General features: G+C 38.4%; 1 protein-coding gene across 1 annotated transcript in view; it reads left to right on the plus strand.

The window, feature by feature from the left end:
- Window positions 1–26,247, plus strand: part of PATJ (PATJ crumbs cell polarity complex component) — a gene marked incomplete at its 3' end in the record, with an annotated part of 366,093 nt that overhangs the window by 138,654 nt on the left and 201,192 nt on the right. The window contains exons 25-26 of the mRNA XM_079698741.1: window positions 9,157–9,267; window positions 14,025–14,102. Of these exons, the coding sequence (XP_079554867.1) occupies window positions 9,157–9,267; window positions 14,025–14,102 (189 nt within the window). The remainder of the gene's footprint in view (window positions 1–9,156; window positions 9,268–14,024; window positions 14,103–26,247) is intronic.

Below are 26,247 nucleotides of genomic sequence, written 5' to 3' on the forward strand. Positions count from 1 at the left end.
AGCACCATGTATTGAAGAGGCTGTCTTTTCTCCACTGTATATTCTTGACTCCTTTATGAAAGATAAGGTGACCATATGTCTGTGGGTTTATCTCTGGGCTTTCTATCCTGTTCCATTGATCTATATTTCTGTTTTTGTGCCAGTACAATGCTGTCTTGATTACTGTAGCTTTGTAGTATAGTCTGAAGTGAGGAAGCCTGATTCCTCCAGCTCCATTTTTCTTTCTCAAGATTGCTTTGGCTATTCGGGGTCTTTTGTGTTTCCATACAAATTGTGAAATTTTTTGTTCTAGTTCTGTGAAAAATGCCAGTGGTAGTTTGATAGGGATTGCATTGACTGTGTAGATTGCTTTGGGTAGTAGAGTCATTTTCACAATGTTGATTCTTCCAATCCAAGACATGGTATATCTCTCCATCTATTTGTATCATATTTAATTTCTTTCATCAGTGTCTTGTACTTTTCCGCATACAGGTCTTTGTCTCCTTAGGTAGGTTTATTCCTAGGTATTTTATTCTTTTTGCTGCACTGGTTAATGGGAGTGTTTCCTTAATTTCTCTTTCAGATTTTTCATCACTAGTGTATAGGAGTGTGAGAGATTTCTGTGCATTAATTTTGTATTCTGCTACTTTACCAAATTCATTGATTAGCTCTAGTAGTTTTCTGGTAGCATCTGTAGGATTCTCTATGTATAGTATCATGTCATCTGCAAACAGTGACAGTTTTACTTCTTCTTTTCCAATTTGGATTCCTTTTATTTCTTTTCTTCTCTGATTGCTGTGCTTAAAACTTCCAAATCTATGTTGCATTGGTGAGAGTGGGCAACCTTGTCTTGTTCCTGATCTTAATGGAAATGGTTTCAGTTTTTCACCATTGAGAATGATGTTGGCTGTAGGTTTCTCATATATGGCCTTTATTATGTTGAGGTAAGTTCCCTCTATGCCTACTTTCTAGAGGGTTTTTATCATACATGGGTATTTAATTTTATCAAAAGCTTTTTCTGCATCTATTGAGATGATCATATGGTCTTTATTCTTCAGTTTGTTAATATGGTGTATCACATTGATTGATTTTCATATATTGAAGAATCCTTGCATTCCTGGGATAAACCCCACTTGATCATGCCGTATGATCCTTTTAATGTGCAGTTGGATTCCGTTTGCTAGTATTTTGTTGAGGATTTTTGCATCTGTGTTCATCAGTGATACTGGCTTATAGTTTTCTTGTTTTGTGACATCTTTGTCTGGTTTTGATATCAGGGTGATGGTGGCCTCATAGGTTGAGTTTGGGAGTGTTCCTTCCTCTGTTATATTTTGGAAGAGTTTGAGAAGATTAGGTGTTAGCTCTTCTATAAATGTTTGATAGAATTTGCCTTTGAAGCCATCTGGTCCTGGGCTTTTGTTTGCTGGAAGATTTTTAATCCCAGTTTCAATTTCAGTGCTTGTGATTGGTCTGCTTATATTTTCTATTTCTTCCCGGTTCAGTCTCAGGAGGTTGTGCTTTCCTAAGAATTTGTGCATTTCTTCCTGGTTGTCCAACAAGCATAGAGTTGCTTATAGTAATGGCTCATGATCCTTTGTATTTCTGCAGTGTCAGTTGTTACTTTTCCTTTTTCAGTTCTAATTCTATTGATTTGAGTCTTCTCCCTTTTTTTCTTGATGAGTCTGGCTAATGGTTTATCAATTTTGTTTATCTTCTCAAAGAACCAGCTTTTAGTTTTATTGATCTTTGCTATCGTTCCCTTCATTTCTTTTTCATTTATTTCTGATCTGATCTTTATGATTTCTTCTGCTAACTTTGGGTTTTTTTGTCCTTGTTTCTCAAATTGCTTTAGGTGTAAGGTTAGGTGGTTTATTTGAGATGTTTCTTGTTTCTGGAGGTAGGATTGTATTGCTATAAACTTCCCTGTTAGAACTGCTTTTGCTGCTTCCCATAGGTTTTGGGTCTTCATGTTTTCATTGTCATTTGTTTCTAGTTATTTTTTGATTTCCTCTGATTTCTTCAGTGATCCCTTGGTTATTTAGTAGTGTATTGTTTAGCCTCCATGTGTTTGTATTTTTTACAGATTTTTTCCTGTAATTGATATCTACTCTCATAGCGTTGTGGTCCGTAAAGATACTTGATACGATTTCAGTTTTCTTAAATTTACCAAGGCTTGATTTGTGACCCAAGATATGATCTATCCTGGAGAATGTTCCATGAGCACTTGAGAAGACAGTGTATTCTGTTGTTTTTGGATGGAATGTCCTGTAAATATCACTTAAGTCCATCTTGTTTAATGTATCATTTAAATCTTGTGTTTCCTTATTTATTTTCATTTTGGATGATATGTCTGTTGGTGAAAGTGGGGTGTTAACGTCCCCTACTATGACTGTGTTACTGTTGATTTCCCCTTTTATGGCTGTTAGCATTTGCCTTATGTATTGAGGTGCTCATGTGTTGGGTGCATAAATATTTACAATTGTTATATCTTCTTCTTGGATTGATCCCTTAATCATTAGGTAATGTCCTTCTTTGTCTCTTCTAATTGTCTTTATTTTAAAGTCTATTTTGTCTGATATGAGAATTACTGCTCCAGCTTTCTTTTGATTTCCATTTGCATGGAATATCTTTTTCTATCCCCTCACTTTCAGTCTATATGTGTCCCTAGGTCTGAAGTGGGTCTCTTGTAGACAGCATATATATGGGTTTTATTATAGTATCCATTCAGTCAGTCTGTGTCTTTTGGTTGGAGCATTTACATTTAGGGCAGTTATCGTTACGTATGTTCCTATTACCATTTTTTAAATTGTTTTGGGTTTGTTATTGTAGATCTTTTCCTTCTCTTGTGTTTCCTGCCTAGAGAAGGTCCTTTAGCATTTGTTGTAAAGCTCATTTGGTGGTGCTGAATTCTCGTAGTTTTTGCTTGTCTGTAAATGTTTTAATTTCTCTGGCAAATCTGAATGAGATCCTTGCTGGGTAGAGTAATCTTGGTTGTAGGTTTTTCCCTTTCATGACTTTAAATATGTCCTGCCACTCCCTTCTGGCTTGGAGAGTTTCTGCTGAAAGATCAGCTGTTAACATTATGGGGATTCCCTTGTGTGTTATTTGTTGCTTTTGCCTTACTGCTTTTAATATTTTTTCTTTGTATTTAATTTTTGATAGTTTGATTAATATGTGTCTTGGCACTTTTCTCCTTGGATTTATTCTGTATGGGACTCTCTGTGCTTCCTGGACTTGACTATTTCCTTTCCCATATTAGAGAAATTTTCAACTATAATCTCTTCAAATATTTTCTCAGTCCCTTTTTTTTCTCTTCTTCGTCTCGGAGCCCTGTAAATCGAATGTTGGCGAGTTTAATGTTGTCCCAGCGGTCTCCGAGACTGTCCTCAATTCGTTTTATTCTTTTTTCTTTATTCTGCTCTGCATTAGTTATTTCCACTATTTTATCTTCCAGGTCACTTACCCGTTCTTCTGCCTCAGTTATTCTGCTATTGATACCTTCTAGAGAATTTTTAATTTCATTTTTTGTGTTGTTTGTCATTGTTTGTTTGCTCTTTAGTTCTTCTAGGTCTTTGTAAATGTTTTTTGTATTTTCTCCATTATGTTTCCAAGGTTTTGGATCATCTTTACTATGATTACTCTGAATTCTTTTTCAGGTAGACTGCCTCTTTCCTCTTCATTTGTTTGGTCCAGTGGGTTTTTACCTTGCTCTTTCATCTGCTGTGTATTTCTCTGTTTTCTCATTTTTCTTAACTTACTGTGTTTGGGGTCTCCTTTTCACAGGCTGCAGGTTTGTAGTTCCTGTTGTTTTTGGTGTTCTCACAGTGGGTAAGGTTGAATCAGTGGGTTGTATAGGTTTCCTGGTGGAGGGGACTGGTGCCTGTGTTCTGGTGGATGAGGTTGGATGTTGTCTTTCTGGTGGGCAGGACCACGTCCGGTGGTGTGTTTTGGGGTGTCTGTGACCTTAGTATGATTTTAGCTGCCTCTCTGCTAATGGGTGGGGTAGTGTTCCTGTCTTGCTAATTGTTTGACATAGGTTGTCCAGCACTGTAGCTTGCTGGTCGTTGAGTGGAGCTGGGTCTTAGCATTGAGATGGAGATCTCTGGGAGTGCTTTTGCCATTTGATATTATGTTGGGCCGGGGGGGTCTCTGGTGGACCAGTGTCCTGAACTCGGCTCTCCCACCTCACAGGCTCAGGTCTGACACCTGGCCAGAGCACCAAGACCCTGTCAGCCACATGGCTCAGAAGAAAATGGAGAAAAAAAAAGAAAGAAAGAAAAGAAAAAGAAAATATAGTTATTAAAATAAAAATTATTAACAATAAAAAAATTAAAAGTAATTAAAAAAGAAAGATAGAAAGAGAGCAACCAAACCAAGAAACAAATCCACCAATGATAACAAGCGCTAAACACTATACTAACAAAAAAAACAAAAAAATGGACAGACAGAACCCTAGGCAAATGGGAAAAGCAAAGCTATACAGAGAAAATCACACAAAGAAGCATACACATACACACTCACAAAAAGAGAAAAGGGAAAAAGAAAAAAATATGTATATAAAAAAAGGAAGAGAGCAACCCAATCAATAAAAGATTGATTTACAGCTAATTACTATTGGTAATTAGCTATAAATACTAAACCAAGATAAACATAAAACCAGAAACAAGTTAGATGCAGAAAGCAAACCCTAAGTCTACAGTTGCTCCTAACGTCCATTGCCTCAATTTTGGGATGATTTGTTGTCTATTCAGGTATTCCAGAGATGAAGGGTACATCACGTTTATTGCGGAGATTTAATCTGCTGCTTCTGAGGCTGCTGGGAGAAATTTCCCTTACCCTTCCTTGTTTGCATAGCTCCTGGGGTTCAGCTTTGGATTTGACCCCGCCTCTGTGTGTAGGTCACCTGAGGGCATCTGTTCCCCGCCCAGACAGGACAGGGTTAAAGTAGCAGTTGATTGGGGGGCTCTGGCTCAATCAGTCAGGGGGACGGAGTGGTACGGAATGCGGGGTGAGCCTGCCGTGGCAGAGGCCGAGGTGATGTTGCAACAGCCTGTGGCGCTCCGTATGTTCTCCCGTGGAAGTTGTCCCTGGATCACAGGACCCTGGCAGTGGTGGGCGGCACAGCCTCCCAGGAAGGGAGGTGTGGATAGTGATCTGTGCTTGCACACAGGATTCTTGCTGGCTGCAGCAGCAGCCTTAGCATCTCATGCTCATCTCTGGGGTCCACGCTGATAGCCACAGCTCGTGCCAGTCTCTGGAGCTCGTTTAGGCGGTGCTCTGAATCTCCTCTCCTCGCACACCCTGAAACAATGGTCTCTTGCCTATTAGGCAGTTTCAGACTTTTTCCTGGACTCCCTCCCGTCTAGCTGTGGCACACTAGCCCCCTTCAGGCTATGTTCACTCAGCCAACTCCAGGCCTCTCCCTGGGATCTGACCTCCGAAACCCGAGCCTCAGCTCCCAGCCCCCACCCACTCTGGCGGGTGAGCAGACAAGACTCTCAGGCTTGTGAGTGCTGGTCAGCACTATGCCTCTGTGCGGGAATCTCTCTGCTTTGCCCTCTGCACCCCTGTTGGTGCACTCTCCTCCTTGGCTCTGAAGCTTCCCCTCTGCCCAGCCCCCATCTCCACCGGTGAAGGAGCTTCCTATTGTGTGGAAACTTTTCCTCCTTCACAGCTCCCTCCCACTGTTGCAGGTTCCGTCCCTATTCTTTTGTCTCTGTTTTTTCTTTTTTCTTTTGCCCTACCCGGGTATGCGGGGAGTTTCTTGCCTTTTGGGAAGTCTGAGGTTTTCTGCCAGCGTTCAGTAGGTGTTCTGTAAGGGTTGTTCCACATGTAGTTGTAGTTTTGATGTATTTGTGGGGAGGAAGGTGATCTCCACGTCTTACTTCTCTGCCATCCTGAAGGCTCCTCCTCGTTCATCCCTTTTTATGGATGAGTAGTATTCCATGGTTTGGAGGTACCACCGTTTAACCATTCACCCACTGAAAGACACTTTGGTGGTTCCCAGTTCTTGGCTATTATGAATAAAGCTCCTATAAACATTTGTATACAAGTTCCTGAGTGAAAATACGTCTTTGTGTCTCTGGGATAGATGCCCAAGAGTGTAATTGATGGGTTGTATGTTAAGTTCCTTTTTAGTTTAAGAAACTGTCAAACTATTTTCCAGAATGGCTGTACTATATTGTATTTCCACGAGCAATGTATGAGTGATTCAGTTTCTCTGCATCCTCATCAACATTTGGTGTTGTCACTGTTTTTCATTTTAGCCATTCTTGATAGGTATATAGTGATATCACTGTTGTTTTAATTTGTGGTTCCCTAATGGCTAATGAGAAAGAACTTTTCATGTACTTGATTGCCATCCAGTACCCTCTTTGGTGAAATGTTTGTTCATGTTTTTCTCCTGTTTTCTAATTGGATTGTTTACTTTTTTAATCTTTTTGAATTTTGTTTCTTTTTCTCATCTTTCTCTGCGCTCAGTTGAATATAAAGTATTCTCTCATTTAATCATCATCACTCATACACGTACTAATAAGAACCCACTGTTTTATCTCATATTTAATAATTTATATTTCTTCAAATTCACAACAGCCCTGAAATGTTACACTCTAATATATATTTTGTGAAGCATAACGAGTCATTTGTTTACTTTTTTCTATGAAAAGCATTACTTGTTTGTTTTGTTAGTGAAGTTTAATAATCATTTCTCTTTGTCTTGAAACAATTGCATGAAAGGTTTAGGTCCGTATAAAGAAGAGTTTTTTAAACTAGGAAGTTAGAATTTCATGTAATTTTTAATAATGGGTCTTCATCTGTGTGAATGAACATACTCTTAAGTTATAAGTTTAAAGCTGAGAAAAACAGATTATTTTTGTGTTGTAATATGACAGAATACTGTTTTTTTCCTACCTTTCCGACTTCGGTGATTCCCATTTAACAATGTGGAAATCTCTGTTAGGGAAACAAAAACTGATTATTACTAGAGGAAGAAGTAGTTCTCATATAGCCTCTACTTCTCTTACTGCTGAATATTTTGGGGATCAGGTTATTTGAAAGAAGCTTCATCAAACTGTTGTGACAGCTTTTATGTGTCACTTTAATTTTTGTCTGTACTTTTTTCATTTACTATTATTCGTATCCTTCCTCAAGTCATATGGGAAAAGAGCTTTTACAGAGCATTAAAATAATCATTGATGCCTATTAGAATTAAAAGCCAAAGTTCTTGCCATGGCCTTTTGGATTTTGCAGGTGGCTTCAGCTGCCTCCCTGACCTCACCTCTTTCCGCTCTCTCCTCTTTCTCTGTACTTTAGACTCAACCTGGCTTTAAACCCCTCTAACACACTGGGCTCCTACCTCCTACCTTAGGACCCTCGCTTCTCTGTCTCTCAGCTTCTGGCATGCTCACTTTCTTCCTCACTCTGCTCAGATTCAGTGACTTGTCCTCCTATCACTCCGTTGCATATACTTCCAACTCCTTTGATCCTCTTTCCTTTCACTGAACTTGCCTGGGAGAACCACATCCTCGTTAAGTGCAACTTTTTGCTTATTTCAGATCTCTAGCATGACTGGAGAAAATAACCACCCATGCCGTCTGGTCTCATTTTAAATTCATGACCACCCCCTCAAGTGGGTCTTTAATTCTGCCCTGTAGCCCTGCAATATTTCCCGAGTTGTTCCATTCTTCTACTTTCAGAGGTAACTACTTCAAACCTCCTATACCTCCTGCTGCAGTCTTAATCTCTGTTTATGGTCCTTGTTTCTTATTTCATTGAGAAAATAGAAGCCGTCAAAAGAGAGTTTCCCCTTGCTCCCACTGCATACCAAAGCTTTTTTCTGACTGTATTTGTCACAGCAAATGAACTATTTGTGTTTCTTCTATCTAGAGGCAGTCTGACTTGTACAGTGGAAGTCATTCCCTCTTCACTGTCCAAGGATTTGCTTCCACAGTCATCACTCCTTTCTACCTTCATTTTTCCTCTCCACTGCATCATTATTACTGTAATCTATCCCATCTTAAAAACAAAAACCAAACTTGATCCCACATCCCTCTTCACTTACATTCCTATTTCTTTGATCCCCTTACGGCAAAACAATATTCACAAGTTGTCGCTATCAACTGACTGTAAACCACCTCAACTTTTACCAAGGCTTCCTTACGTTATCAGTTTCAAAAATTGGTTCTTGTAAATATGTTTGATAAATACAGAATGCTCTTTGAGATTATGGGCATGTTCACAAGTTATGTTCTCTCAGATTTATATAATAAGGAGATGTTTACACTTGCCCCGGTTTTTTAAATTAATTTTTATTGGAGTATAGTTGCTTTACAATGCTGGTTAGTTTCTTGCTGTACAGCAAAGTGAATCAGTTATATGTATACATATATCCACTCTTTTTTAGGTTTCCTTCTCATTTAGATCACCGCAGAGCATTGGGTAGAGTTCCCTGTGCTATACAGTAGGTTCTCATTAGTTATCTATTTTATACGTAGTAGTGTATATATGTCAGTCCCAATATCTCAATTCATCCAACACCCCCTTACCCCCTTGGTAACTGTAAATTTGTTCTCTACATCTGTAACTCTATTTCTGCTTTGCAAATAAGTTCATCGCTACCATTTTTCTAGATTCCACATACTCAAATTTGTTGAACACAGAACTCTTTTAGAAAGAACCTATGGGTGTTTTCATACTTCTTTTTTGATATAATTTGAGAAATGTTCAGCTTCTCAACTGTGATAATGGGCAGTTTGCTTAAAATGTCATTCTTCTCAGTTTACTTGAGAGAAGGTGAATCCAGAGAGATCCCCACCCCCTGCCCTCCCTCAGAATTGTGTACTGTGATAGTGGCAGAGGTGACATTACAAGCTCAGAAGCTTTTTAAAGTTCTGTTACTGACTGAGCTACATATTTTAGATAATTATATTTAATCAGGGCCATTGTTATTAAGATATTTACCTTATTTACTTTTCTTGAAGGTGAAACATTAATATCCTTAAACATGATCTCCTAAAACAGCAAAGCTTTTTTGGGTCAATCTTATTTTTTTCTGGCTTTGGTATAACTCATTCAACTCTGGCTGTTATCATAACTAGATAATACGCATGAACTTTGAATTAACCTATCCACAAGATCGGCTGCCCTTCTAATTGAAATAAATTGCTTCTGTGTTTTTAGGTGTCTGGAGTAGATTTGCAGAATGCCTCTCACAGAGAAGCGGTTGAGGCCATTAAGAATGCAGGAAACCCTGTGGTGTTTGTTGTTCAGAGCTTGTCATCCACTCCAAGAGTAAGCTACTTAAAAAATATTCTCTGAATCTGTGGACCAAGCTTTTGCCTCCAAGTATTTTTCAATATATTTTTACTGTTATTCTACTGTTACTTAAAGGAAGCATTAACTTCATTAAAATTTAGTTATTAACCTCAATTTTCCCTTTTTTCCTCTGATTTTGATTTCCTGGTCAAATTTGAGTTATTCCAGTATGCAGTGGAGTCTAACAGACCCATTTTTGATTCCTTGATTCCCTATTTACCAGTTTTGCTAATTTGGAGGCAAGTTACCTAACCTTTCTGAACCAGTTACTTTGTTTATAAAATATTTTGAATACAGAGTAGGTCAGGGTTAAAAACATTCTACAGGGGCCACCAAATGGTAGGTATTTTTACAGGCATGTAAAAATTCAGACGTGTTGCATTGTTGTATGTTCTGTTGGAGATTCTGAATTCGCAAAGAGCAGTATTTAATCATAGAATTTTTTTTCTATAATAAATTACTTATTTGGTATGGAATTAGAACTCTGATACACAGATGTTAGTGGCAGGATGTGTATTTTATATTGCAATATGCAGCCCCATAAGCCCTGTACCTGGAAGCAATATTTATTTTTCTTTATTTTATAATGGAAGACAGCTGTTCAAAACATAGACACTTCTGAACAGTAGCAAAACTCTGCATATTTTTTAAAAATTTTCTTTTCAATTCGCTAATGCAGTGCCTTTCAACCTTTTTTTATGTCAAGGAATACAGAAAATAATATTTGTATGGCAAACTGTGTAAATAGATGTCTGGCTGTCCCAAGGGCGAAGGCATCAACATGCTATTTCAGCACGCTTGTAGTTTGCCTGCACAAGTGGGTTGCAGCCTCACCCCACCTGGGCAGCTCTGCTGTGGTGCACTGCACTGCAGCACAGTCCCTTCCAGTCCTAGTGCTCCATTTACACCATCTAGACTAATTGAGAGAGGTAAACTGAATAAGTCTTCACATTTTTATACAATTTGAAATTCTAGATTTATTGGAATCCACCTTTTAACTCTTATAATATTGAGAAAGTCATTGAGGCCATCACTTTATTTCTGGAAACTGAATTCTGTAGGAAAATTGGCCAGATTATTCCCTGCCAAATGACACTTCCAAAGAAATAGTTTTTTGTTTTTTGTTTTTCTTGCGGTATGCGGGCCTCTCAGTGTTGTGGCCTCTCCCGTTGTGGAGCACAGGCTCTGGACGTGCAGGCTCAGCGGCCATGGCTCACGGGCCCAGCCGCTCCGCGGCATGTGGGATCTTCCCGGACCGGGACACAAACCCGTGTCCCCCTGCATCAGCAGGCGGACTCTCAACCACTGCGCCACCAGGGAAGCCCCAAAGAAATAGTTTTGAGCGAGAATGAGCCAAACAAATTATACATTTATGTGGTCACTTGCAAATGCCCCACTGAAAAATATTCAAAGCATTTTAATAGGTTATAAAGTCAGCCAAAACGGCCAAGATTTTAATCTAGCCTTTGTTGGTGAGCTGAGGTCGAAATTTTCATTTGGATGACATAAACAGTACAATTTCTTTCAACTGTTCAATAAAAGGGAAAGTGTCTTCAGCATGGCCCCATGTTCAAGTTACTTAACCCTCAGGCAGCATCACAGACTGTTACATTGTGCATTGGGTTCATCAAGCATTGAACTATCTGTGATTCTAGCCAAGCGATGGTGATGATATCAATGTCCATGATTTGTTCCTTTTTTTTTTTTTTAAGCACAGAGTGATTCCAGTTGAATAAGGAAATGAAAGGAATCAAGTTTCAAATCTTTGCCAAATGGTGCTCTCTTTGGCTTACTTATTCTTGCAAGTTATATTGGTCATCACAGGAATAGAAAATATAGCCAAATTCTTAATTATTTTTGACCAGTTTACGTTAAACTTTGAGACTTTCTTCAAAACCCCCAAATAAGTCATTTCCATCAAGGCCCTGTGTCTAAACATGCCTTGGTTACATGGAAATTCTCATCAACACCATGAATTGAGCAGTGGTGTTTATATTTGTACCTTTTTTTTGAGTTGTATTTTATTTTTTGATATTTGTGCTTTTAGCAGGTGGTTTAGGAGGATCAAAAACACATTACTTTTTTAAGCTTTTCCTCCTAAATTCCTCAACTGTTTTTTCAGCCTGCTAGAAAGAAATGTGTGTATCTGCTTAGATTTACTTGGTAAATGCTTATTTGAGAGCAAAACTCATGATTTATACTGTACACCTCTATAGAAAGTTTTTATGCCATGGTAACTTTTTCCAGTTAAAATTGCATTTCACAGTAGCATTAGGTTTTTTTTTTATATATTAAAAAACAAACCCTTTTGAAATTGGCATCATGCCTTCAGTTCATTAAATTTATTATCATGTGTTGTTTTATTTTTTCCTGTATTCAGTTTGTATTTCCCTAATATCATTGTTTCATAATGGCACCTAAATTTTTTGGACACGTGTACATTTTGTGTATTAGTTGTATAGAAATATATTTTTTACTTTCATAAGAAACATGTGCTGTCCTACTTTTCTTAAAGATGTAGTCTTTTTGGTGGGCCTTTTGTCTTCCAAATTTTGCTAATAGTATGCGTACAGAAAGGTATTTCTCTGCTCTTTGATAAGCAAACTTTGCAAACTTTGTGAATGGCAGCTAACATTTTGTCCCATCACGAAGCTTCTGCCATTCAGTTTCAGCTGGTTTTTTCAGAGGAGAAAGTAGGTCCAGTGTAGGCAGATATTATAACTTTCTAGAGAGACAAAGTATTTGTTTTAAAATTCTATTTATTTATTTATTTATCTATGGCTGCGTTGGGTCTTCGTTGCTGCGCTTGGGCTTGCTCTCGTTGCTGTGAACGGGGGCTACTCTTTGTTGCGGTGTGTGGGCTTCTCATTGCAGTGGCTTCTCTTGTTGCAGAGCACAGGCTCTAGGCGTGTGGGCTTCAGTAGTTGTGGCACGCGGGCTCAGTGGTTGTGGCTCGTGGCCTCTAGAGCGCAGGCTCAGTAGTTGTGGCGCACGGGCTTAGTTGCTCCACAGCATGTGGGATCTTCCCAGACCAGGGCTCGAACCCGTGTACCCTGCATTGGCAGGCAGATTCTTAACCACTGAGCCACAAGGGAAGCTCCTGTTTTAAAATTCTTTAGGACAAGAAACATATACCTGTAGACCCACTAGTTTTTGAACTCTGACTTAAGTTGTTGTATATATTAAACAGAGAACTTCCCTGGTGGTCCAGTGGCTAAGACTCCTCACTCCCAGTGCAGGGGGCCCAGGTTCGATCCCTGGTCGGGAAACTAGATTCGTCTTGCTGCAACTAAAGGAGTCCACATGCCACAACTGATCCCACATGCTGCATAGGAGATCCCGAGTGCCGCAACTAAGACCTGGCGCAGCCAAATAAATATTAAAAATAAATAAATAGAGAAATAAATATTTAGTACAGTGTCTATTTACATAGGAAGCACCAAAAACATGTTGCTGTATCACTACTGTTGTTTTTTACTTAAGTGAAACATTCCTGAGACTTTATTTATTTCAAAATTAATTTCCTTAGACTCTAAGTTAAAAGTAAAGAAGAATTAATCTTAAATTGCCTTTATTTTTTATTTTTTTAAAGATTTTTTTTTGATGTGGACCATATTTAAAGTCTTTATTGCATTTGTTACAATATTGCTTCTGTTTTTTGTTTTGATTTTTTGGCCATGAAGCATGTTGGATCTTAGCTCCCTGACCAGGGATTGAACCCACACCCCCTGCATTGGAAGGTGAAGTCTTAACCACTGGACTGCCAGGGAAGTCCCTTAAATTGCCTTTAGAGAGAAGTTTTTTTTTGGTTCTGTTTTTTAAATTATCCCTAGGCAGGAAGTTCCTTTAATTTTCTGAGAAAGGATATTTATTTTTCCTTTTAATTTGCATGTCTGTCATCAGATTTCATGCCAACATTATTTGTGTTAGCTATTTAAGGATCCTTTTTAAAAAATCACTTAACAGCTTTGTATTTTCCTAAGATGTTTTATAGATAGTTTTACAAAAAGAAATGAGTCAAAAAGTAATCTGTGATATTGGCACCATTAAGAATTAAAATTATTTCTATGAAATTGAACTGTTTGACTCATTTATAAACATTTATTCAACACTACTATGTATTAGGCTTTTTCTGAGCAACAGGGTTATAGTGATAAATAACACTAAATTCCAGCTCTCATTGACCTTTTATCCAGGAGTGTAAGTAGCTTTGTAATTTATTTATATGCTAGCAGTGATAGTGAAATATTTATTGAATGTGCACAGTGTGCTAGATATCATACTTGAACTGGGGTACAATGATGAATAAGGTAGATCTGTGAGATAAATGTTGCATTCAGTGTTCTAGGAATTAACTTTGCTTACCCTTAAAAGTGTATTTTGCAAAATGAGATGTTTGGATGACAGTAAGTATTGTGACCTTCTTAGTCTTCATCTTCACTTTCTGGATCTACACAAGCCTGTGCATTTATTGCCCCTTGATGCTACACACACACACACACACACACACACACACACAGACGCACACACACGCACATTTTGGGTTTTATAGCTTGTTAGATTTCCCAAGTTGTATTGTTTGCCTTGAATTGTACTTCTCGTGTCTTTACTTTTTAGGTGAAGTTAGAGAGTTAAGTAGGATTTTAATTGTTTTTTAAAAAAATTAAAGCCACATAATGATTGTGACATTTAAATGTTTTCCTTTTCCCCCTTCCTTGTTTTTGTGGTGGTAGGTCATTCCTAGTGCACATAACAAGGCCAATAAAATCACTAATAACGAGGACCAAGACACCCAAGAAAAAAAAGAAAAGGTAACCTAACCTCACAAGCTTTTAAAAAATGTTTTTGGTTTCTTTTTGCATATCTGAGCTGCAATTAATAAGTGTTTTTTTGATGAGTATCAGGATAGAAGTACTGTAGTTATAATATTTCCCTTCTGTGAACATGACTGATTCTGGCCTGGATGAAGACCTAGTGGAGTATAGGTGTAAAAATGTCATGACGCACCAATCAGCCATCATCATCTTTCTCTGTCTTTCCTGTTCAGCTGGGCTGGTTGTCTGTCCATTCCCAGAAAGTTTCTCAGACTTTGATCTTGCTGTTCCTTCAGCCTGGAAGTCCATTTTCCACATTGCTCTTCCTTTTCATTCTCGAAGGAGCAGGTCAAAGGTCATCTCTCCTGAGAAAATGTTTCTTACCGTCAATCAGAGTTAATCCTCCACTCCTGTTTCCCCACCTCTATTCTAGTAGAATTAGTTGATATAAAATTTATCTTAGGATATGGTGTCAGGTAGGATGGATTTTCATTTTTCCCCATAAAGATAAATAATTATCCCACTCTTTTAAATAGGCCCTCCTTTGCACCACAACCTCTGTCATATCTCAGGTTATCAGGGGAAGATTGTTTCTGAGCTTTCTCTTTGTTCCATTTGTTGATCCCAGCACAAATGCTGCCCTACCCAAATTATTAAAGTCTAATAATAAATCTTGTTTTCTAGTAGAGCAATCTCCTTTATGTATTTCTTTTTCTTTAGAAGTGTATTACCTATTTGTGTCCTTTTTCTTTTCCATTTAATTTTATAATTAGCTTGTCAAATTCTACCAAAAAATCTCTTTGACAATTTTGATTGGAGTTGTGTCAGATCTATAAATTGTAAAGAATTTACATCTTTATGATATTGAGCCTCTTAACCATTAACCTGGTATGTCTTTCTATTTATTAAATTCCTATTTTATTTCTTACAATTAATTGTTATCATTTTCTTCAGAAAGGCATTGTAAATCTTTGGTTTATTCCTAGAAATCTTTATATTTTGTGTTGCTTTTAAACATTTTTAAATTGCATTTTCTGTTGCTAGTATGTAGATATGAAATTGAGTTTTATATATTTTTTGACATCTTGTAACATTATTATTCTTTTATAAAATAATCTGGTTCAGGACACTGGGAAAACCAAAATGCTGAAATAAAAAAGTTAAAATCTCTCATAAACCCACCACCTAAAGATAAACTTATTAAATATTTATGTAGAAGCTTTTAGTGTCTTGATGTATGCTTTTAGTGTCTTGGTGTATGTACTTCACATATACATATATATATGTATATATATATATATAATTTTTAATAAGAATATGAATCCCAAATTCTAGTACTATGTAGATTTTCATTTCTGAATTTTCTATATGGATAATAATAACCACTTTGGATAAAGGCAGTTTTCTTCTTCCCTTTCCAGTATTTTATCCCTTGTTTTATTATAACTGCTAAGACCTCTGTGGTGTTTAATGGAAGTAATAAGAGCTAACATTCTTATTGTTTTACCTCCTGATAGTTAGGAAATTGCTTTCAATATTTAACCATTGATTATGGTGTGTGCTGTAAGTTTTTGTAGATTATCCTTTGGTTACGGAAGTATTCCCTTTCATTCTTATTTTGCTAAGAATTTTAATCATGAATGGGATTGACATTGAATTTTATCAAATGTATTATCTACATTCACTGAAATTATTTGTATGTGATTTTTTTCTCCTTGAATTCCTTAATGTGGTGTATTGTATTAATAGATTCTGTAATGTTAAACCAATCTTAAATTAATTTGGTCATGATCTTTTTTGCCTGTTTACTAGTATTATATCTTTTAGAATTTTAACATCTGTGATTTTGAATGAGTTTGGCCTGGAATTTTCCGTTTATATACTATCCTGTCTGGTTCTGGTTATAGAAGACTACTAAAATGAATAGTAGGAGTACTTCTTCTTTTCAGTTCTCTGAGAGTTTGTGTAAAATAGTAATTATCCATGCCTTAAATGTTTGGTCACATTAGCTTATGAAGCCATCAAGGGCCTGTGTTACTGAGCTATTCAGATTTTCTGTTCCTTTTAGAGTCAGTTTTGATTACTGACTCTTTTAGGAATATTGATATCACCTAATTTTTGCATTTGTTGGTATAAAGTTGTTTATTCTCTTAACGTGTATTGTCTGTGTTCTCTTCAAAGTAGTTCTTTTTCATTATGAATATAGTTTATTTATTTATTTATTTATTTATTTATTTATTTATTTATTTATTTATTTATTTATTTATTTATTTATTTATTGCGGTACGCGGGCCTCTCACTGTTGTGGCCTCTCCCGTTGCGGAGCACAGGCTCCGGACGCGCAGGCTCAGCAGCCATGGCTCACGGGCCCAGCCGCTCCGCGGCATGTGGGATCTTCCCGGACCAAGGCACGAACCCATGTCCCCTGCATCGGCAGGCGGACTCTCAACCACTGCGCCACCAGGGAAGCCCAGTTTATTTTTTATTAATCTTGAAAGTAATTTTTCATTTAATTCCTCATTTTGAAGAATTAAGTTTTGAGCTGTTAGTCTTCTCTGTTATATCTTTATTCTGCTTAATTAATTTTGTTCTCATTTTTATATTGTCTTATTTGGGTTTATTTCCTTCCCCCCACCTAATAATCTTTAGATAGTTGTAGAATTTATTGATTTTTAACCATTCTTTTTTTCTAAAATACTCATTTCAGACCATAAATTTCCTTGTAAGCTCCTCTTTTTCTAGATCCCAAGATATTAAGTTTGTTTAGTACTAAGTTGTTTTTTTTATCTTCCAGATGATTTATTTTTTACCTAGGTTTATTTATTTTTTTTAATTTTTATTTTTTTATTAGTCTCTGCTTTACAACAAAGTGAATCAGTCATACATATACATCTGTTCCCACATCCCCTCCCTCCTGAGTCTCCCTCCCTCCCACTCTCCCCATCCCACCCCTCCAGGTGGCCACAAAGCACCAAGCCGATCCCCCCGCGCCACGTGGCCACCCGCCACCATCCATCCACCCCACGCCCGGCAGTGTATACACGTCCATGCCTCTCCCCCGCCCCGTCACAGCCCCCCCCCCATATCCCCAAGCCCACCCCCAGTAGGTCTGTGTCTCTATTCCTGTTTTACCCCTAAGTTCTTCATGACATTTTTTTTTCTGAAATTCCATATATATGTGTTAGCATACGGTATTTGTCTTTCTCTTTCTGACTTACTTCACTCTGTATGACAGACTCCAGGCCTATCCACCTCATTACAAATAGCTCAGTTTCGTTTCTTTTTATGGCTGAGTAATATTCCATTGTATATATGTGCCACATCTTCTTTATCCATTCATCCGATGATGGACACTTGGGTTGTTTCCATCTCTGGGCTATTGTGAATAGAGCTGCGATGAACATTTTGGTACATGTCTCTTTTTGAATTATGGTTTTCTCAGGGTATATGCCTAGTAGTGGGATTGCTGGGTCATATGGTAGTTCTATTTTTAGTTTTTTAAGGAACCTCCATACTGTTCTCCATAGCGGCTGTACCAATTCACATTCCCACCAGCAGTGCAAGAGTGTTCCCTTTTCTCCACACCCTCTCCAGCATTTATTGTTTCTAGATTTCTTGATGATGGCCATTGTCACTGGTGTGAGATGATATCTCATTGTAGCTTTGATTTGCATTTCTCTAATGATTAATGATGTTGAGCATTCTTTCATGTGTTTGTTGGCAGTCTGTATATCTTCTTTGGAGAAATGCCTATTTAAGTCTTCTGCCCATTTTTGGATTGGGATGTTTGTTTTTTTGCTATTGAGCTGCATGAGCTGTTTATAAATTTTGGAGATTAATCCTTTGTCAGTTGCTTCATTTGCAAATATTTTCTCCCATTCTGAGGGTTGTCTTTTGGTCTTGTTTATGGTTTCCTTTGCTGTGCAAAAGCTTTGAAGTTTCATTAGGTCCCATTTGTTTATCTTTGTTTTTAGTTCCATTTCTCTAGGAGGTGGGTCAAAAAGGATCTTGCTGTGATTTATGTCATAGAGTGTTCTGCCTATGTTTTCCTCTAAGAGTTTGATAGTTTCTGGCCTTACATTTAGGTCTTTAATCCATTTTGAGCTTATTTTTGTGTATGGTGTTAGGGAGTGATCTAATATCATACTTTTACATGTACCTGTGGCTAAAACTTCCAAAACTAAGTTGAATAAGAGTGGTGAGAGTGGGCAGCCTTGTCTTGTTCCTGATCTTAGTGGAAATGGTTTCAGTTTTTCACCATTGAGGACGATGTTGGCTGTGGGTTTGTCATATATGGCCTTTATTATGTTGAGGTAAGTTCCCTCTATGCCTACTTTCTGCAGGGTTTTTATCATAAATGGGTGTTGAATTTTGTCGAAAGCTTTCTCTGCATCTATTGAGATGATCATATGGTCTTTATTCTTCAGTTTGTTAATATGGTGTATCACATTGATTGATTTGCGTATATTGAAGAATCCTTGCATTCCTGGAATAAACCCCACTTGATCATGGTGTATGATCCTTTTAATGTGCTGTTGGATTCTGTTTGCTAGTATTTTGTTGAGGATTTTTGCATCTATGTTCATCAGTGATATTGGCCTGTAGTTTTCTTTCTTTGTGACATCCTTGCCTGATTTTGGTATCAAGGTGATGGTGGCCTCGTAGAATGAGTTTGGAAGTGCTCCTCCCTCTGCTATATTTTGGAAGAGTTTGAGAAGGATGGGTGTTAGCTCTTCTCTAAATGTTTGATAGAATTCACCTGTGAAGCCATCTGGTCCTGGGCTTTTGTTTGTTGGAAGATTTTTAATCACAGTTTCAATTTCAGTGCTTGTGATTGGTCTATTCATATTTTCTATTTCTTCCTGATTCAGTCTTGGCAGGTTGTGCATTTCTAAGAATTTGTCCATTTCTTCCAGGTTGTCCATTTTATTGGCATAGAGTTGCTTGTAGTAATCTCTCATGATCTTTTGTATTTCTGCAGTGTCAGTTGTTACTTCTCCTTTTTCATTTCTAATTCTATTGATTTGAGTCTTCTCCCTTTTTTCCTTGATGAGTCTGGCTAATGGTTTATCAATTTTGTTTATCTTCTCAAAGAACCAGCTTTTAGTTTTATTGATCTTTGCTATCGTTTCCTTCATTTCTTTTTCATTTATTTCTGATCTGATCTTTATGATTTCTTTCTTTCTGCTAACTTTGGGGTTTTTTTGTTCTTTCTCTAATTGCTTTAGGTGCAGGGTCAGGTTGTTTACTCAAGATGTTTCCTGTTTCTTAAGGTGGGATTGTATTGCTATAAACTTCCCCCTTAGAACTGCTTTTGCTGCGTCCCATAGGTTTTGGGTCGTCGTGTCTCCATTGTCATTTGTTTCTAGGTATTTTTTTATTTCCTCTTTGATTTCTTCAGTGATCACTTCGTTACCAAGTAGTGTATTGTTTAGCCTCCATGTGTTTGTATTTTTTACAGATCTTTTCCTGTAATTGATGTCTAGTCTCATAGCATTGTGGTCGGAGAAGATACTTGATACAATTTCAATTTTCTTAAATTTACCAAGGCTTGATTTGTGACCCAAGATATGATCTATCCTGGAGAATGTTCCATGAGCACTTGAGAAAAATGTGTATTCTGTTGTTTTTGGATGGAATGTCCTATAAATATCAATTAAGTCCATCTTGTTTAATGTATCATTTAAATCTTGTGTTTCCTTATTTATTTTCATTTTGGATGATCTGTCCATTGGTGAAAGTGGGGTGTTAAAGTTCCCTACTATGAGTGTGTTACTGTCCATTTCTCCTTTTATGGCTGTTAGTATTTGCCTTATGTATTGAGGTGCTCCGATGTTGGGTGCATAAATATTTACAATTGTTATATCTTTGTCTTGGATCGATCCTTTTATCATTATGTGGTGTCCTTCTTTGTCTCTTCTAATAGTCTTTATTTTAAAGTCTATTTTGTCTGATACAAGAATTGCTACTCCAGCTTTCTTTTGATTTCCATTTGCATGGAATATCTTTTTCCATCCCCTTACTTTCAATCTGTATGTGTCTCTAGGTCTGAAGTGGGTCTTTTGTTGACAGCATATATATGGGTCTTGTTTTTGTATCCATTCAGCCATTCTGTGTCTTTTGGTGGGAGCATTTAGTCCATTTACATTTAAGGTAATTATTGATATGTATGTTCCTATTCCCATTTCCTTAATTGTTTTGGGTTCGTTATTGTAGGTATTTTCCTTCTGTTGTGTTTCTTGCCTAGAGAAGTTCTTTAGCATTTGTTGTAAAGCTGGTTTGGTGGTGCTGAACTCTCTCAGCTTTTGCTTGTCTGTAAAGGTTTTAATTTCTCCATCAAATCTGAATGAGATCCTTGCTGGGTAGAGTAATCTTGGTTGCAGGTTTTTCTCCTTCATCACTTTAATTATGTCCTGCCATTCCCTTCTGGCTTGTAGAGTTTCTGCTGAGAGATCAGCTGTTAACCTGATGGGGATTCCCATGTGTGTTATTTGTTGTTTTTCCCTTGCTGCTTTGAATATGATTTCTTTGTATTTAATTTTTGACAGTTTGATTAATAAGTGTCTTGGCATATTTCTCCTTGGATTTATTCTGTATGGGACTCTCTGTGCCTCCTGGACTTGATTAACTATTTCCTTTCCTATATTAGGGAAGTTTTCAACTATAATCTCTTCAAATATTTTCTCAGTCCCTTTCTTTTTCTCTTCTTCTTCTGGAACCCCTATAATTCGAATGTTGGTGCGTTTAATGTTGTCCCAGAGGTCTCTGAGACTGTCCTCTGTTCTTTTCATTCTTTTTTCTTTATTTTGCTCTGCATCAGTTATTTCCACTATTTTATCTTCCACCTCACTTATCCGTTCTTCTGCCTCAGTTATTCTGATATTGTACCCATCTAGAGTATTTTTCATTTCATTTATTGTGTTTTTAATTGATGCTTGATTCATCTTTAGTTCTTCTAGGTCCTTGTTAACTGTTTCTTGCATTTTGTCTATTCTATTTCCAAGATTTTGGATCATGGAAATAGAATCTTGGATCATCTTTACTATCATTATTCTGAATTCTTTTTCAGGTAGACTGCCTATTACCTCTTCATTTGTTAGGTCTGGTAGGTTTTTATCTTGCTCCTTCACCTGCTGTGTGTTTTTCTGTCTTCTCATTTTGCTTATCTTACTGTGTTTGAGGTCTCCTTTTTGCAGGCTGCAGATTCGTAGTTCCCGTTGTTTTTGGTGTCTGTCCCCAGTGGCTAAGGTTGTTTCAGTAGGTTGTGTAGGCTTCCTGGTGGAGGGGACTAGTGCCTGTGTTCTGGTGGTTGAGGCTCGATCTTGTCTTTCTGGTGGACAGGTCCACGTCTGGTGGTGTGTTTTGGGGTGCCTGTGGCCTTATTATATTTTTAGGCAGCCTCTCTGCTAATGGGTGGGGTTGTGTTCCTGTCTTGCTAGTTGCTTGGCATAGGGTGACCAGCACTGTAGCTTGCTGGTCGTTGACTGAAGCTGGGTGCTGGTGTTGAGATGGAGATCTCTGGGAGATTTTCGCCGCTTGATATTATGTGGAGCTGGGAGGTCTCTTGTGGACCCGTGTCCTGAAGTTGGCTCTACCACTTCAGAGGCACAGCACTGACTCCTGGCTGCAGCACCAAGAGCCTTTTATTTACCCGGCTCAGAATAAAAGGGAGAAAAAGTAGAAAGAAAGAATTAGTAGAAGAAAGGAAGAGAGAGAGAAAGAAAGGAAGGAAGAAAGAAAGAAAGGAGGGAGGGAGGGAGGAAGGAAAGAAAAAGAAAGAGTGAAGGGAAGAAGGGAGGGAGGGAAGGAGGAAGGAAAGAAAGAAAGAAACAGACAGGAGGGAGGGAGGGAGGAAAGAAAGAAAGAAAGGCGCGGAGGGAGGGAGGGAGGAAGGGAAGGTAGGAAAAAAAGAAAGAGAGAAGATAAAGTAAAATAGAATAAAGTATAAAATATAGTAGCGTTATTAAAAATAAAAAAGTAATTATAAAAAAAAAACGGACAGATAGAACCCTGGGACCTATGGTGGAAGCAAAGCTATACAGAGAAAATCTCACACAGAAGCATACACATACACATTAACAAAAAGAGAACAGGGGGAAAAAATCGAAAATCTTGCTCTCAAAGTCCACCTCCTCAATTTGGGATAATTCGTTGTAAAAAGAGGAAAAGGGGAAAAAGTCTGAAATCTTGCTCTCAAAGTCCACCTCCTTAATTTGGGATAATTCGTTGTAAAAAGAGGAAAAGGGGAAAAAATCTCAAATCTTGTCCTCAATGTCCACCTCCTCAATTTGGGATGATTCGCTGTCCATTCATGCACTCAACAGACGCAGGGCACATCAAGCGGACCGTGGATCTTTAATCCGCTGCCTCCGAGGCTGCACAGAGAGATTTCCCTGTCTCTTCTCTGCTTTCACAGCTCCCGGGTCTCAGCCTTGGACCTGGCCCTGCCTCTGCGCATAGGTCGCCGGAGGGTGTCCGTTCTTCGCTCAGACAGGACGGGTTTAAAGGAGCCACTGATTCGGGGGCTCTGGCTCACTCAGGCCGAGGGGAGGGAGGGGCACGCAGTGCGGGGCGGGCCTGCGGCGGCAGAGGCCGGCGTGACGTTGCACCAGCCCCAGGCGCTCCGTGCACTTTCTCGGGGAAGCCGTGCCTTGGTCCTGGGACCCCGGCAGTGGCGGGCTGCACAGGCTCCCCGGAAGGGGGGGTGGACAAGTGACCTGCGCTCGCACACAGGCCTTGTGGCGGCGGCAGCAGCAGCCCCAGCGTCCCACGCCCGTCTCCGAGGTCCGCGCCTTTAGCCGCGGCTCGCGCCCGTCTCTGGTGCTTCTTTAAGCAGCGCTCTTAATGCCCTCTCCTCGCGCACCAGGAAACAAAAGGGAAGAAAAAGTCTCTTGCCTCTTCGGCAGCTCCAGACTTTTTCCCCGGACTCCCTCCGGGCTAGCCGCGGCGCACCAACCCCTTCAGGCTCTCTTCCTGCCGCCAGCCCCAGTCCTCTCCCTGCGCTCCGACCGAAACCCCCCATACCTGAGCCTCAGCTCCCAGCCCCGCCCGCCCCGGCGGCCGAGCAGACAAGCCTCTCGGGCTGGTGTGTGCCTGAGGGCACCGATCCTCTGTGCCGGAATCTCTCCGCCTTGCCCTCCGCACCCCTGTTGCTGTGCTCTCCTCGGTACTCCGAAGCTTTCCCCCTCCGCCACCCGCAGTCTCCGCCCGCGAAGGGGCTTCTAGTGTGTGGAAACCTTTCCTCCTTCACGGTTCCCTCCCACGGGTGCAGGTCCCGTCCCTATCCTTTTGTCTCTGTTTATTCTTTTTTCTTTTGCTCTACCCAGGTATGTGGGGAGTTTCTTGCCTTTTGGGGGGTCTGAGGTCTTCTGTCAGCGTTCAGTAGGTGTTCTGTAGGAGTTGCTCCACGTGTAGATGAATTTCTGATGTATATGTGGGGAGGAAGGTGATCTCCGCGTCTTACTCTTCCGCCATCTTCCTCCGGATCTGGCCCAGGTTTATTTTAAAATGTATTTTTAATTTCCCTACAAATATGTTAAAAAACTTATTGCTGTTTTTTCTAACAGATCTCAGTTATAACCAGAGATTTTGTTTTATATAATATCTTTTATATTGGTTGAGACATTTTTATGGCCTAGCACATAGTTATTGTAAATGTATAATTGTGATTTAAAAGAATAGCTGTTATCTAGTTATTGGTTACAGATTTTTATACAAAGTTATTAGGGCAAGCTAATTAACTGAGTTATTCAGATATTCTGTATTCTTAATGATTTTTTTGGTCAGAGTAACTTAACAGTCTTCCATTTTGATGGTTAGATTAATCACCTTGTAGTTTTTCAGTTGTTATTTTACATTTTTTTATGTAGTTTTTCATTTGTTATTTACTTTTTTTTCAAGTTAATTTGTTAGGTGTCTACAAGTTAAAAAATTTTATATCCTCATAGGGATATAATTGATCTTTTTATTAATATGTGGCATTATTAAGAAATGCCTTAATATCTGTTTCATCCAATATCTCTGAAACTATGCCAGCTTTCTTTTCATATTTGCCTGGTATTTTGTCTTAGAAATTTTTGAGCGACACACGGAATGAATTCAGGTCTCCCATCTAGTGGGTCTGGGCTTATAAGGAATTCTCAGGGGACACCTTTTTTCTTTTCTTTCTTTTCTTTTTTTTTTTTTTTTTGTTTTCTTCCATCTCAAGCTAAGGCCAAGACCAGGAAATATTCCTACTGTCTTCTGCAATCAAGATTTTGGTTTGTTTGATTTGTTTATTTGTTTTTAACTTCACCCGTTGCAGGTTTCACCCCATTAAAGAAAAGAAAAAAAGCTATGACTGAATTGAACACCTGGGAACACTTTATTTACAGAAATGTACATGGAGGCCAATCAAGACCCCTTAAAGATTTGGGGAGAGGGTTCTTGAAAAGGATTGAATTGGTTACCAAATTATAGAACTGTTGGTTTTATCCTGGTTGGCCACCTTCTTTGAGTTCAGATCTTAATCATAAACATTATATTCAGATTAACAGTAGCATACCACTGGGTGTTCAGGATTCTGTGGTTTGATTTTGACAACCGCTAATAAACATAGACAATAAGTAGATTCTAATAATGACCGTGGTTATTGTTTGCAGAAGTGTTAGTTATGTACAGATTGCAAGTCATTACTTGCAGAATACTTCAACCTTTTGGAGGTACAGGCTTTATTTGTAGGAATTGGGGTTTGGGAGGGTGATATCTTTAGCCCCACTTCCCACCTTGTTTGACCTCAAATAGAATCTATGGACTAATTAAATTCCTAGCTCTTACTAGATAAAAATGAGTAGATACTGCATGATTATAAATGTCTAGAAAATACAACCTGTAGCGACAAAAAGGAGATCAGTGGTTCAGGAGAACAGGGTGCCAGGGGAAGGGGTGGGAAAGAGGGTGATTAAAAAGAGTCACAAAGAAACTTTTGGGTATGATGGTTATATGTTCATTGTGTTGACTGTGGTAGTGGATTCTAATTGTACACTTTAAAATCTGTGAAATTTTTTTATGTCAGTTATACTTCAATATACTGCAGTGAAGCTATTAAAGACAACAATTCCCTGTTTTTCTGGAGCTTGCATTTTAGTAGGGCAAAGCAAACAATATAGTGACTGCTAACTTTAAAGCAATCTGGGGACAAGACCTGAAGACCCACAAAATATGGCATATGAAAGGGACTGGAATATAAGCTCCATGAGGGCAGCAAGATAATCTATTTCATAATTACTCTATCCGCATTGCCCAGAACACTACTGGGCACCTAATAGGCACAAAATACATATTTAATGAATGAAGAATCCTAAAAACAGAACAAAACAAAATCTCTGGCTTTAGGTCACTAGGGATTGGCACATGCCCTCTGAGGATTTACCTTCTGATTTGGAATCTATGGTTGTTTCTGGCCTTAGTTACAGAAACATATTTTTGAATTTTTATCTGTCATTTTTATCTGTTTTTTTTTAAAAGAAGGATTTCTCAGAATATTTAGTCTGTCCTATTATTGGAACTGTGTTGATTCATATGTTGATTCAAATATCTGGACATTCATCAGATGTTTATTGGAGACCTATAGTGTTCCAGTTACTGTGCTAGTCAGTGGATATAACATCAAAAAGGAAACAGACAACAGATCAGTCTGTGGGGACACAGACAATAAACACACAGATGAACAAACTGGTTACTAATTTAATTACTTTGGGGAATAAGGTAATTTGATTAAGGAATATTCCGCATAAGATTTCAAGAAAAAAAAAGATAAATGTATGATTCTTATCAACTTTGACCTGTTCCATTAAACCAAATTGAATTTCCATACATAGCAAGGATATTTGCATTCAAATTTTAAAAATCCAGTAAGAACCTGGTAATACCAAAAGTCAGTGTAAGTCTATCCAGCTGAGTTCCTTGGTATAGAGAAGAACTAATCACTAAGTTGACATGGCAGTAGTTAACATTGCAACTATAAACCCCAAATCAGAAGGTCACATAGATTACAGGAAAGTGGCACTTGCCCAGATAGCATGTGCCAGTCCCTGGTGACCTAAAGCCAGAGATGTTTGTTTTGTTTTTAGGATTCTTTATTCATTCAGTAAATATGTATCGT

Source organism: Hyperoodon ampullatus (assembly GCF_949752795.1).
Source record: "Hyperoodon ampullatus genome assembly, chromosome: 2".
Classification (NCBI taxonomy): domain Eukaryota; kingdom Metazoa; phylum Chordata; class Mammalia; order Artiodactyla; family Ziphiidae; genus Hyperoodon; species Hyperoodon ampullatus.